This window comes from Lathamus discolor, chromosome 15 (genome assembly GCF_037157495.1).
Source record: "Lathamus discolor isolate bLatDis1 chromosome 15, bLatDis1.hap1, whole genome shotgun sequence".
NCBI lineage: Eukaryota > Metazoa > Chordata > Aves > Psittaciformes > Psittacidae > Lathamus > Lathamus discolor.
The window spans coordinates 3,809,397-3,824,260 of record NC_088898.1 but is presented as its reverse complement, the minus strand read 5'-3'; the positions used below and the strand labels follow the sequence as shown (position 1 = coordinate 3,824,260).

General features: G+C 50.5%; 1 protein-coding gene across 4 annotated transcripts in view; it reads right to left on the bottom strand.

The window, feature by feature from the left end:
* Positions 1-934: 934 nt before the first annotated feature.
* Positions 935-14,864, bottom strand: part of MVB12B (multivesicular body subunit 12B) — a 58,021-nt gene continuing 44,091 nt past the window's right edge. For 2 of the 4 annotated variants that reach the window (XM_065695319.1, XM_065695317.1), the window contains 3 exons: positions 6,072-6,127; positions 5,049-5,108; positions 2,563-3,461 (listed from right to left, as the gene is read on the bottom strand). In XM_065695319.1, the coding sequence (XP_065551391.1) occupies positions 3,288-3,461; positions 5,049-5,108; positions 6,072-6,127 (290 nt within the window). In that variant the 3' untranslated portion in view covers positions 2,563-3,287. Of the gene's footprint in view, positions 1,112-2,562; positions 3,462-5,048; positions 5,109-6,071; positions 6,128-14,276; positions 14,752-14,864 lie in introns of those variants that run through there. The other 2 variants (XM_065695320.1, XM_065695321.1) reach the window with 2 other exon arrangements.

The window sequence follows — 14,864 nt, the reverse complement described above, 5'->3', positions numbered from 1 at the left end:
GAGCGAGCTAAGGTCAGCGATCACAAGGAGGCTGAGGTCAGGGTTTAATGCATCCCACTCTCATCCTGCACTACGTCAGAGTTCAGTGCTTCCCCGTGAGCACACGAGGGAACAGGCACATCTCTTTTGTTTTAGCAGCTAGCGGGGCAAGTATTAGAAAGCTGTCCGAAGTGACAGGCAGGTGACAGCATCCAAGTTGTCAGCAGAGCTCCAGCTCTGCAGGAAGCATGGCCAAGGGTCAGCTGGGCGCTGCCAGCATCCAGCCCAGAAAGAAAGACAGGATGTTTGTCACTCCTGGTCTGGACAGACACATGGACACCCTGTGCAAAGCAGAGGTGCTTCCCCTTAGGAACAGCAGTGCAGCTTCTGCTCTCTGCACCCCTTCGCCTTGACGGGACAGAGCCCAAGGCAAGTCTGAGCAAGCAACCCTGGCTGTGTCAGCTATAAGAGAGCCAAGTGATCACATCCTGAGGTTGATCCCGGCCCTGGTGGAGCTGCTGTGTGCCCAGACCTTGCTGGAGGCAGACGGGACATCTGCTGTAGCTCAGTGCTGCCTGCTGCAAGGCATTGAGAGCCCATCAGCTCCACATCAGCTTGGGCAGGATGCTCGTGGGCTCATGGATTAACCAGTCATATCATTTGTTCTTCCCTATTTTTAGGGCTCGCTGCTGAGCATTTCTTGATGGTCCAGGAGCTCACAGCTCGCTGTTCGCAGCAGTTTGTTACAGCTCTGGTTTTTATCACTGTCCTGCAGCAACAGGTATGAAGCGGGGATGATCGAGGGGCTGCCCCAGGCTCCCAGTCACGTACTCACGTGGAGAGGAGCCCGCAGCAGCGAGGGAGGGTGAGGGCAGCTGCCAAAGGGTTGCGCAGTCCCAAGGCGTGGAGCAGTGTGTGCAGGAGGAGGTGGTGCAGCGCAGGGAGGGCGGCGATGCCCGGGCGAGCGGCGGTCTGGGATGGCCCCGGTGCCACATCCTGCTCAGTAGTACGCACGCACATCCCGCTCCAGCGCCGGCCGCCCCGCTCAGGACTGGGGGACCGGCGGGCACCTCGTGGGGCTGGGTGGCAGCCGGGCCGCCGCGCTCTGCTCCGTCCGGAAGCTGTAGTCGTACTGTGGGCAAAGCAAGAGAGGGAACTGTGGAGCGCAGCCTGGGGCAACGTGTGCAGCCACGCTCCCCAGCCCATGCCAGGGCAACACAACACGAGGTAAGAACTGGGCCTGGCAGCACCCGGAGCTGTGATCTCCCCAGATAGGGCCATGCCGGGTGAGCATGCCAGCATTACCTGACTCCACGGTGGTAACTGGATCCATTCCCTTCCTTAAAACCCAGCATTAACACAACACCCTAAACACCAGCATTAATACAAACATGACCACATGCATCCTGCACATAAAGCACCTAGTCAGAAAGGCTCCCCTTTGCCCTCCTTGCTCACACAACATTGTTGGTTTGGCAAGGTGGGTGAAAATTCCTACATATACGTCCCTGCTCTCCACAGATGTCCCTGCAGTGGATGGACGCAGCCGTGCAGGCCTGGTTGCTGCAGCACACGCCGTAGCAGTGCCATCTCGTGGCACGTGTTGGGCCATACCCCGACAGCCTCTGGTCACCTTGGATGCTGCCGTGGTCCCTCACCATGCCATAGCATCCCCAGGAGAGGATGACGCTGCAGTGGCTGTCCCATGTTGGCTGCTGGGAGTGATGCCCTGGGGCAGCTTGGGCACCCAGGCCTGTACACACACTGCTCTGGCTATGGACAGTCCTCCCTTGTGTCTCCATGTCCTGTTTGTGGCTTCTGGGATGTCACCAAGATGTTCCCTTGGACCAGGCCCATTTGTCACAGCTCCTCACCAGCCAGCCTAGGCATGCTGCCAGTGGTACAGCCCCAAAAACTCACAGTGACTTTGCCAGTGCCTGACCCCGGCCCTGGTGAAGCCACAGTGACGGCCGGGCTGGCTGTGCCAGGGATGTGGTGCTAAGAGCCCCAGGCACTGTGCGAGGGCCTCATGCTGAGCTGGACCAGCACCTCCACAGGCTCCCAGCAGACCTGGCACTGGCCTTCCCAGCTCCAATGCTGAATCCGTTCTGGCTCTCCGAGCCCACTGCGGAGCGAGCGAGGCCACCGGCGCTCCCTCCTCCGTCACCACCGGGATGCCGGCAGCACGGAGCCCGAAGCCACCAAAGCGGCCGCTCCAGGGGGCACCAGCGGGGCCTGCAGGGAGGCGCGGGGCCGGCAGAGGGCGCGCGGGGACCGCGGCGGCACCCGGAGGCACCGGGCCCGGAGCGACAGCACCGGAGGCACCGGGACCCGGAGCGGCGGCCGGGGGAGCGCACCCCGGTGCATCCTTGGCCCCGAGTCATCCTCCTCCCGGCCGCCGTTCAACTGGCAAACGCGTCTTCATTAAGTGCACCTCAATGTCAGGATGTCGCAGCGAGCAGCACCAGCCCCGAGCTAAATACGCAATAAGCCTCATTTTTCAACACACAAACACATAAAGATGTCAGCTCAAACTGTTTACTAATTAACACTTAAAAAGACACAAATTAGATATGCGTGGCTAAGAGCAATTATAATCAAGACGAATTTCTCTAGTCATTTGGGAACTGAAAAAAATGCCTAATTGCTGGAACCAATGTTTTAAAAACTGAAATCATGCCAGTTAGCAAATATGTTCATTTAAAGAACATTTCATGTGACTACACTCTGGAGAACTGACTACAAACATGAGAACAAGGAAAAATATTTCTGTATAAAATTAAAATTTTAAGCTCTCTTAGATTTACAACTTCTTCATTAAACATATTTGCAAAGAGCAGCCCATGAAAACTTGTAGCGATTAAGTGGTTAAATGAACTGCCTCCCTTGTCAGTTTAAAAGGAATGATTAATATTAGATGCTTGCTCTGCTCGCTAGCCTCTCTCCACACTTTTGCTCAGTGCCAGGCTAAGATGAAGATGGGGCACACACCATGAGCACAGGAGGCCCACAGAAGCCAAATGGCTGCAACGGTACCCACAGCCACATAGCACAGCAGCATCCGCTGCCAACAAAGCCATGAACAGTCCCAGTGCCTTCACTGCTGCCTGCACTGCTCTGCACCACACAGAGGCTGCCTCGCCTGCTGGGTGACATTCCCCATGGCAGGACACGCAGAAGAGCCAGCAGCAGCACTGCCAGAGCTCTCTGCTCCTCTACATGCTACATCCACCAAAACAGCCGTAAGCAGATGATGCTTCCAGCTAAAACCTGACATCACCCACTGGGCTTCACCACCTTGCACACCATCACTTCACACGCTCCTCAGGGCACAGCAGTGCAATCCCAGCGCACAAGATCCTGACTTCAGGAACAGCCTGAATGTACAGTACAGGATTTGAGCCTGTTTTCATCAGTTTTCCTGAAAGGCTGGAGTACTTCCATTCAGCTCGCCTCGCAACTTGGAGGATGGGTGCATACATCTGCAAATGTGATGACAGAGAACAATAACTCTTGGAATTCTTTGGGAATACTTTTTTTTTTTGCAAGGCATCTAGCTCCAGGGAAAATGTTCTTGCTGCTTTGGAAATCCAGAAGATTTGCTGTAATGGTGCTATTGCTTGCAAGGGAAATAAAGCCATGCAGAAATTCACAATATTTATATGCGCAGCTATCTATGTGCAGACAAGATGCTTCATCAAGGAATATGGGCTGCATAATTATACTTTTCATTACTCTGAAACACACGCAGCCTTGACGGAACAAGAGGGTGTGAGGAGAGCAGGCACGTATCGACCTCTCCTCCCAAGGCCACCCAAATGACTCTGGTGCTGGTGTCCCTGCAGGTCTGCATAGGGCAGGGGACAGCCTGCACAGCCCACCCCTCTAGGCAGCGTACCAAGCTACCGAAACCCCAGTTGCACCAGGCAACACACAGAGGGCTGGGGAAGGAAATCCAGTTCCACTTTGCTTCCCCTTAGGCAAAAGGGGCCCACTGCCCCGCAGCCAGCTTTTGCCAAGTGTTGGGAAGGCATCCAGCATGCACAGGGGCTGCCAGCCCTGAGCAGCTCTAGCTCCCAGCATGCAGGGCCCTCGCCACAGATGCAGGCAGCCCTGAACAGAAGCATGGCACATGTGCAACATGGCAGGACCACAGTGCCCGAGGCACAGGGTGCTTTGGGCAGCAATGGGCCTTGTTGGGCAGTGCCTTCAGAGCACCCTCACTGCTCCCTTGGCCTGCCAGGTGCCTGGGAAGCCCCTGGCAACCAACCACCTTCTGGTACTCAGGCACAACTTCCAGGCAGAAAAGGATGGATTTAGGAAACTGGACTCACAACTGTAATCACAAAGTGGAGAAGCCATGAGAAGTCTGTAAGTTTTGCTTTGCCATCTTCTTACTTTGCTTAACCCAGCTGCTCAGCACAAGAGATGATGTTTGTGACTGATGAAGCACGTGCTGCTGAGACAAGTTTCCTCCTGGTTCGAAACTTCAGCTGAGAGGCAGCCCTTGCAGAACAGGCGGCTCCTCAGCACAGTGTATTCCAAGTCATACACATGCCAAAATGCTCCCTTGGGAACACAAGACCACCCTTGATTTGATGGCTGTCTCCTCCCCAAGCTCCTGGAAGACTTGGGCTCACTGAGAGCCCAGCCTGGTTTTCCTGGTAACAAGTTACCAGCAGCATCAAACTGAAAAGTGATGACTCAGTTTACCTGACATTGCTTAGTCAAGTTCCTTTGCTTCCCTGAGATGCAAGAAGCAACCTAACACAAGCAGCTTGTAGCATGCTTTGTTAATAAATGAGAAAGAAAGGTTAAATAAGACAGACATCTGGAATTAAACAGAGGGCAGAAGACTTTGCCATTAGATTCAACACCTAAAGCGTCTTCACCCGGATCATGGAGGACATCCCTAATTCTGAGCTTACTGTTTTACTCCGCATTGAATTTATCCACCAGCAGTGACTTAGGAAAGACAAGGGGGAGTTTTTCCATGAGGGAAGGGATCTTACAACAAAGTGAGCACAGCTCTCACGATGCTTTTGCTTAGTGCCTGACTCACTACCTACCTCCTTTTCGATTTCTGCAAGGGTTTTGATTGTGATGCCCAAGAGATCAACTGGCTGCATCTGGCAAGAGAAAAAGAAACAGAAATGTTAAATTTAGGGTTTTTTTTTTTTTTGTTTTAAGTCAGCAAATACTCTATCAGCAGAGATTCAGAGGCACCATCTGTAAGCACGGCCATAATTCTGTTTCTCAGTCCCCTACAAGTGTGGGTTAGGACCAGCAGCTCTAATGCCTTTCTCCCTAAGCAGGGACAGCTGACACGCATACTGGTGTCACTTTGCCCATCTCCCTGCTGCAGGACGCCTGTTACCAGCACTCTGTAACACCCTATGGATTTCATATGGCCTCAGCACATAGGTGTCAGCAGTGCTGAGTGTGGGAAGCCCTGACCAAACTGACCATATGGTGGCAATGGTGTCTAAAGGATCCGAGGGGAGGATTAGCACGACCTAATCTCTCTGCATTTGTCCTCGCAGCAGGGACTCCAGCTTTCTGGGAATAACGGCCCATAAACCACCCTTTCAGAAAGCAATGGTTGGGAAAACCCTGTCCGGCTGCACATGCAGGTTGTGTCAGCAGGAAGAGGAAAGCACAAAGTGGGAGTACAGATGTGAAAACTCAGATACAGCTGATAGCTCAGTGTTTGCCTTAGCAGCTTCTTGTAAATTGATTTTTAAAGAGATACTGGCTTAGAATTGGGTAGATTAGGGAACTTGCAATGGGATGCTGAGCCTCTGGAACTAGATCTTTAAGGTCCCTTCCAACCCACACCATTCTGCGATTGTACGGTTCTATGAAACCTTCAGCTCCTGGGACAATTCAGTTTTAGGAATGATCTGGCAAAAGCCATTCCCACCCCATGGGGAAGTATTGTTAAGTGCAACACTGGGTCATTTCAAGCATGTATGTATTGGGCCCCACAAAGGAAAAGCTCACAGAAGCAGGTGATTTGTGTTGAAGTTTTGTGACTGCTCTCCACGAAAAGCTGCGTTTTAGACACTGAAAGAACAACGAAGGCAACTCACCCCTTCAGGAGCACAGGCAAACTTGTCCGAAATCATGAAAGGCACTCCATCCATTGCTGAGAGAGACAAAATGAGCAGAGAGTCACATTTCCAGCTGACTTCTGACATGCAACTTCACACATTCCCAGTGACAGATCAAGTATTCATGGCATTGACACATGACTGATAGCTCGCAGAAGCTATTGCCAGCCTTTTCCTCGCTTGAACCTGCCAGTGGTTTATCTCTGATCGAGACACAGCTGGGTTAGTCCCTACCAAATCAGGAATCCAGTGAACACTCCCTGCTGTATCCATATACAATTTCATGGTCTCAATTTTGAGCCTTCCGATTTGGTTCAGCTGCCAAAGCAGACAGTATATGAAACTGAAAACAAACACAAACATTTTGAGAGGACTGAGATTCATTTACCACTACCACACAGAACCACTGGAAAGAACTCAGTGGTGTCTGAGCAAGAAGACAAGGAACATGCCCAGTTCAGGTGCCTTGAACTCCCCCAAGTAGTTACGTACTACAAACACCTAGGGCCAAGCACTGGCCTGGCCTGGCTGCTGCCAGCACAAACTCAACAGGGAGCAGCAGAGCTCAAGCACTTGCAAATCACAGCAGGAGAATGGAAACCAGCGGAGTGTGAGGACAGACACAGGGACATGACAGCTCACGGCACAGCCTCGTGTCACTGGGCCAAGCTCTCTCTGCAGCACAAGCTTAGCGGTACTGTCCTCTTAGATGGAGCAATGGCTCAGTGTCTGTGTCATGGTTTAAACCAATCCACACAGGTCATCCACTCACTCCCCCCCCCGACCCTCCCCACTCCCGGAGGGATGGGGAGGAGAATCAGGAGAATGTAACTCCCACAGGTTGAGATAAGAACAACCCAGTAACTAAGGTGTAACACAAATCACTGCTGCTACCGCCAATGATAATACTGATAAGAGAAAATAACAGGAGAATACGATACCGCCGCCGAACGAGTTCAACCCCTCTGAAGAGAGAGAGTGCCCTTCTGTGTAACTCCCAGTTACATCCCAGGCATGACGTGCTGTGCTATGGAATACCTCTTTGGCTAGTTTGGGTCAGGTGTCCTGTCTCTGCTTCCTCCCGGCCTCCCCTCATCCCCGGCAGAGCATGAGACTCACAGAGTCCTTGGCCAGAACAAACATTACTTAGCAACAATTAAAACCAATCGGTGTTATCAGCTCTCTGCCCAGGCTGGAAGTCAAAACACAGAGCTTGCACCAGTTACTAAGAAGGAGCAAAACGGCTCCTGGTAAACCCAGGACAGTCTGTGTCTTGCTACCACCACCTCAGAAACTTCACAGAAAGCCTCCCACAAGACGTGTCAGTACAACGGAGACACTTACTTTCCAAACATGTAACTCAGCAATTTCGACACCAGATGGAAAAGGGCACATCTCTAAGGCAGAGTGCAGCCCCAAATACACCCAGCTTTATTTCAGGTACACATTTAACATTTTAAGTCCTTAAATTTCAACTCCGAAAGAAATAAAAACTTCAAACTAGAGCAAATTTAAGCCCTGAAATGCCCTCAAGTAATCCTCAAATAGGGTTTTCTTTCACAAAGCATCTGCACCCACAAACTCAGTGTTCCTCTGCTCGCTGTTTGCAACTTCCATTAGCACCACTGAGTTACCATGTTAGCAATTTAACAAGCATTTTACATAGCATTTTACATTTGCTTTTTGTATTTCTGACTTTAAAAAAGCCCCCACTTCTCCACTGGAGTCATTTCATTATCAAAGGTGCTATGTGGCAGCCACAGTGCTGTGTGAACCAAAAGGAAACAGATGAAAAGCAGCATCACCAAAGCCAGGAAGTTTTGAACCTGGAAGCCCATCTGCATTTGTTACCCCGACAGAAACCTGCTTTGATCAGTCACACGCTGGCTTTGGTATAGTAATTTAAAGACTAAGCCATGATGAGCATGCCCGTCCACCCGTCCTTCAGTCCTCGCACACTCCAGCCCTCCCAGAGCTCAGAACTGCACAGCAAAGCAGCAGATGAAAGCAGGGTGTGCCAAAGGCTCAGCAGCGCAATTAGCACTCTCCTAAACAAACGAGCTTCAACAGAGCTGTAATTAAGCAGGCCTGTAATTAAGTATATGCCCTTTATCATAACGATCATGCTTAAAAATGGCATGATGCATGGAAGTGTGTTATTAATGCTGTGCTCCCAAAGCGCAGGAACGTGCACAGGAGCCGCGTGTCAGGCCCGTCACCGGCCTGCTGGTAAAATACATTAAAGGCAGAAATCAGAAAACAACACGCTCATTCAACAGCCCTTTTCACAGCCAGGCACTGGGAGTCACGAGGATTTAAATACCCACCAATTCAGGAAACTGTACGGAAATAAAGCACCAGTCTGCCTCCCAGCACTGGCAGCCTCTGCCCCTTCACCCTGCGTCTTGGTTGGGCTCCAGCCTTCCAGGCTGAAAGATGGCCCTGGGCAAAGCAAATGCTTCCAAGGAAGCACACCCCTGTGTCCTCCACCTCACCCTTGGAAGTGCTGCACACTGTCCCGGAGCACAGGTCACGGAAAGGGAGATCGAAAGCTGCTGCTGCTTTTGTCACGTTCATGAGGACATCAGGGGTGAGGCACCCAACTTCCTTTTAGAAATGTAAATCTGAGTCCAAGAGGAGTAACAAGTGCAGTGACAATTTGCTCCAGCGCAACAATGAACCGCCTCATCTTAATGTTAGCTTTTACATCCCGTGGGTAAGACTGTGTTGTGCTATGCTTCACGAGGGTACCACACACCACGCTGCCCTGAACAAAATGCCAGCTGCAGCAATGCATTTCTGCAGTGATTTCACAGGGGCACCCTTGCACACTACACAGTGATGGGGCTGAGTGCTCTCCCAAGGCCACACTGCAGCACTTGGTCCTTCCCTGCAATCTGGCTCCATCACAGTTGGTTCAGCAGCACATCGCCCTGCACAGAACTCACCTTTCCGTGCTTCCCATGTGGAGCATGGCCATGCCACATAAGCCATAACAGGGCTGCACATGTGCAAGCTCAAACTCACCACTAGCGCAGGTTGAGCCCTTACAAGCACTCCTCCACCGCACACCAGCCCACTGAGACTCACAGAAAAGGGATGGAGGTAACTGCAGGGAGGAGCCTCCAGGGCCAGGCATCTCCAGCAACAAGCAGGAAAGAGCTCCCATCGCTGTGCCACAGTCTGCTGGGGTGTCCAGCACCAGGGTCTGGGTGCCACTGCTCCTCCTGTGCACCATGAGACAGTGCGCAACTGCCGTTTACAGCAGCCAGTTAATTTCATGATAAAATTAAATGGAAACCAGAACCGTAGGAGGCTTTTAATTCCATGTCCCTTGTTCTGATGTTCTGCTGTAAATAAACAGCAGCAGCAGCCTCTGATTCCTCCCTTTTCCCTCCCCCCGCCATTGCTTTTGAAGCATTCCTGGCAGTCTCTGATGAGCTGAGTGCTGTGCTGAGATTCTGCCCGGTGCTGCTATTTCCATGGGCAGCATCAAGACTTACCAGCCAGTCTCTGGCCTGGAGCTGCAGTTCCGGTTAGTCTGGCCAAGAGCTATTCAACTCTAAGATGTCAATTTGTGTTATGTTAGAGACCAACAGAGAGCAACACAAACAGATAAAAGAATTTGGTGCTGGTTAATGGCCAAATACAGCTATTTCCAAAGGCAATGTGTACCGATTCAGAACAAAAAAAGGTGGCAAGGCCCTATTTTCACAACACTACCACTGCTAACATTACTCACACCACCACATGAGTAAACTCACATTAACCCACGTAGGTTTAACATCTTCAAAAGGTGGTGACTTCAAAATACTTTAAAAGTCCTGTGAAACATCTGCACCTTGCATGTTTCACATAAAGCCTCCTCGCACAAGCAGGCAAAGCTGACCTTGCCTTGTACCACTCTGAGCACACCAGCAGGAAGGCAAGCTCACTCCTAAACCAAGCCCTGAAGGATGGAGTCCCCATGAAGACCTGACAGTAGCCAGGAGGAGGATGGACCCCTCCAAGCGAAGGGTACATGAAAGGAAGGAAGAGCCACCCCCTTCATTAGTGCAGGACCACTGAAAAGCACAATCAACTTTTAACTGGTGCCTACTTCTTCATTATAATTTACTAAGACTTACTCTCAGCCTTTAAAGGGCAGGCCACAAAACTGTGCTCTAAAAATACAACTTGTTAGCTGGCTCAGAAATTCTCTTTTTAATCTGAAAAAGTACTGTCACCCTCCTTTAAGCACACGATAGATGCTGCCTTCTGTGCTGCAGACTCCAACTAAATCTCAGTTGTCAAATTAGTAATTCATCTTTCTTGAATAACTATATTTTTAGCAAAGCTACCAGATTTAAATAATCAGACCTGCCAATGCTACCCTAATTTAAACACGCTGACGAACTTTCACAGGCAGCATCAGCTAACATAATGAGTTTCTGGATGACAAAGAACTTCAGACTGTAGTTCTCTACACTACCCAGCGTAATAAGCACTTGTTCTTTTCTACAATGCGGACATAAAAGAGGAATCTAAATAATAATTGCTGTAATTATCTTGAAAAATATGTGGTGATTAATGGTGATTATGAAAATCTGTATAATTGTTCATTGAAATCTCCAGTGATCAGATGCTTTCTTGAAGCAGCCGTTAATGAAGAATGCAGGAACACAAAAAGCATCAAAACTCAAGCCAAGCTCCTGCCCGTTTGAAGCGGGTGAGGATGCGACAGCGCACACGCCGGCTCGGCTTCCGCCCCTCCCATGAACTCTCTGCAAGAGGTTCCGAGATGTCCGTGATGTGATGCACATGTCACTGCGGTTCAAAGCACGAAGTTCACCCTGTTATTTATGCAAATAATTAATTACTCTTGTATCCAACTAGCAGTTTGTCATGACACATTAATGACTTGATAGACTTCTATGAACTAGTGAACACAGGACAGCAGAGCGCTTTTATCGTCATTTAATTTAAAAACGATCCTGTGTGAAATTATCTAGTCGTGAGTGATGGAAGCATAAAGAACAGACTCAGCAAAGCTTCTTTTGGATCATTGCTTTATTAATGGTAACGTCAGGGAAATGAAAAATGCTAACATTGTCATATTTAGCTCCTGGGTATAGATGAATAGCTGCCTCAGTGCTTGGCGGGTTCAGTTTGCATACTGCAGTGAGCGCTAATTCTTCACACCACTATTGTGGGGATACACAGCCATGGAAGAGTTTATATACCTGAACTCCCCAGGAAATAACAGCTCCTTCTGCATCTAAATTCTCACCATAAGCTTTTACAGCTTTGGATTCTGTTATTGCTATTTTTGCATGGCCTTTTACACTTGAATTTTCAACTGCTGATATTAAAAATATTTAAATTAATAAATCCCCTGCAAAACACTTCCCTTCCTGACTTTGAAAGCCGAGCACTGCTAATCCAAACCAACAAAAACACCCAACAGTGAAGGTACTATTGCCACCTTGAAAATTTAAATGATCTTAGAGTTTAGAAAGAGCTTTCTGCAATACTGCACAAGTCCTCAGATTTTCCCCAGACCCGAAACACTAGTAGAGTGTTTATGTTTTACCGAGATGAATATCTCATAAACCAGCTCACAGCAATACCATAAGCCCAGCACAGCTCTCCTGCTTTGACAAAACTTAATTTTTAGCTCAATAACGCCAGAAGCACTTGGAAGCGGGTATGAACCTGGCAGAGGGCGGGTAGCAGTGCTTGGAGCGGGCCCAGGGAAGCTGTGGGCAGACTGGGGAGCGATGTGAGCCCCTGTCCTGTGTGGACATCGAGGGCACCCACCAGCACACAGCACAGCCTTGGGGCCCCTCTGAACACCCATTTCCACGTATGCAAAAAAGCACAGCCCATGTCTGCTCCATCCCCAAGATGAGGAGGGCTCTTTCCATCAGCAGCAAGTGCCCTGTGCAGGGTGAGGCTGTGACTCGGACACAGTCACCCCTCAGCTGATGGAGACGGCTCTTCCCTGGGGAACACCCGCTCTGCAGTCACAACTGTTAACCAGGGGTGATGGCACTAGGCTGATGCTTTCCAAGGAACAGAACAGGGACTCCCCAAGCCCTTGCAGGGCATGAAGGATGCCAGGTCCAACGCCTGCCTGCCCAGTGAGGCTGCTCCTGCCAGCAGCATGGCCCTTCCTGCCCAACCAGCACACCAGGCCTCGCACAGCTACCTGGCCAGGGCAGGCTGGTCAGGCAGGGACCAGGACACCCATCATCCCTTTGCACCCTGCCCAGCCCCTGCCTGTCTGCCACAGCCATCCTAACACCCTACAGCATGCACAAGGCTCTGACTCCCATTCACACCTCTCTGCTTCCCACAAAGTACATTGGCAACATCTCTGCACACTTGAGCCTTTGCACCCAGGCACGGAGGATGGCACAGGACACCTGCATGAACCCAGGCGCGTTGTGTGATCTCAGAACAAGGGGAAAAAGTCATTCAGAAGTATGGAAAAAAATGTTGTACAACAGTCTGCAACACATCAAGAGAAGGATGCAAGCTTTTCAAAATAAACCACACTCTTCATAATGTACAGCTAAGCCTCCCACTTCACTGTTTCTGTACATAGTAATTTAAATAGCAGTCTGAATAGTAAACATGTGTGTGTGCTCCCTGTGCTACCGTGCACCAAGTCCCAGATGGAACAACACCACTCTGCATTTCCAAATCACTAATGATAGCAAAACCTCAGGGGGGAAACAAAAGCAAACCCTCCCACGAGCTCCTGCCAAGCCGGCTGCAATGGGGAACGCTGCAACTGCCCCAGGCTGCAGACACCGCACCCAAAATGCACACACTTCATTTAATAAAGTACCCAAATATTAGAGAGTGACCCCATTTCCTCTGGCTCCTCTCCACTCCCTTTTCAGCCTACCCAGAGCAGCCCTGCAGTAGGGGAGCCCTCGGACGAGGGGCAGGGGAAGGCATAGGATAAGGGGAAGGATGTCTCCAGGACATGCTGCTTGGGCTCACCATCTGTGCTGCTCCCACAGAGGCCACTGATGCCGGCTGTGCCGAGGCAGCAGGTTGCCAGCCCTGTGCAGCCTCTCGTTAGTCAAACATGCTGACGAGGGGAGACCAGAGTGGCCAGGACGGTCCAATACGCCACTGAAACAACCTGCACTGTGGGCTGTGCCTGCACACCCAGCCCAGAGGTGCCTCCAGGTGCAGGGCTCAGCTTCCCTTCTCCAGCTCCACCACACCAAGGCACGAACCCAAGTTCAGGAGAGCACCCAAAAGCACCGCAATGGCTCTGGGGTTAGCTCCTTGTCCTACAGCTCCCAGTGGGAGCTTGCACCAGGGAGTCATTGTGGGAAGAAAGGAAACAGTACCATAGCCCAGATGGAAGCCCATGCCTGGTGTCCAGGCAGTACAACAGCAGCAGCACCAAACCACATGATGCTCAGCGAGGTGAACGGGAGAGCAGGGGCCTCCCGGGCTGTGGAAGGAAACCTCCGTGATGGGAAAGGTTTACAGCTTTCCTGTTCGTCCTGAAAGCTCTTTGATTAAGAAAACAGACCTGGACTACATTTTCATTTTTGCTAATTTGATTGTCAGCCTTGATTCTGTCCGTTTCCTGCATAGCTCACGACACAGCACAATTAGTTCTTTACTGCTAGATCAAGCCACGAAAACACTTGAGAGAATACTCCTGGTTTTGATTATTTTCTTTTTTAAATAAAGTGAAGGTTAAGTACTGCATGGTGACGGCTAAGTAGTACCTCAGCGCTGCGGCTGTATCAGCACCAGAGAACATGGAGAGACTTCAAACAAAGCTCTTCAAATTGCAAGTGTTTAGGAGCTCTTGATTTTATTATTTTTTAATAAAATGCCCCCTTTGAAGTCTCCGCACCACACTAAACTTCAAAGATCACACCTAAGCATGTGCTACTTCCAAGCAACAACCCTTAATTAATTAGACCAGAGCAGATACAGAACAGGGCCCTCGCGCGGGGCTGTGCAGAGCTGGGACAGGTCCTGCTCGAGGACAGGGAGGTGAGGCAGAGGCACTCACCCCTCCAGCTTGTACTGAAGAGAAACACAGACGCTTTTCAATTACTTTCAGCTCTGGCTGTAATGACAGACAGACTCCTTGGAAGTCATTAAACATGTACCGTCTGTCTGCCGCAGAGAGGCAGGGAGGCGCAGGCAGGGCTCGGGCTGGAGCAGGCAGTTGCAGAAAGCATCTCAGGAAGCACCCACAATAGCTGCAGTGTTCCCCGGCCGGCAGCTGTAAATTTCTCCCTCTTGATGAGAGAAACATCCTGTTGGGTAACGGCCGCTTCCTTCCAGCACTGGTATTTTTTGCATTTCAGTCATTTCAGTACCGCAGGTTAGGAGCAGGGGACGTTAAAGAAACACGCTGCATTTTGTTACAATAGCTGGCCCTGGAAGCTTTGATTTTTCTTTGCTAACAAATCTACGGAGGTGTGATTTCGAACTACAGGGACAGCGAGTCCCTGTACACTGCAAGGTTATGGGGCTCCCCAGCTGGAAAACCTCTCTGGACAGGGGCCAGGTCACCGGGCAGTGGCAGCGGTCACACTTGCAATGATGGCTGTGCCCCTGCCCAGCAGCAACAGCACTGTGCAGTGTCCAGCTGTGCACTGAGCGACCAACATCTGTCCCACGGGGCTCCCTGGGGAGATAAGCATGCACAGCACCCTCTCTTAACATGGTTTTGTTTTAAGGTACTTTAGGGTTTCTTTTAAACATACAGACAGCTTTTTGCTTCTAATAAAAGAGGACAGA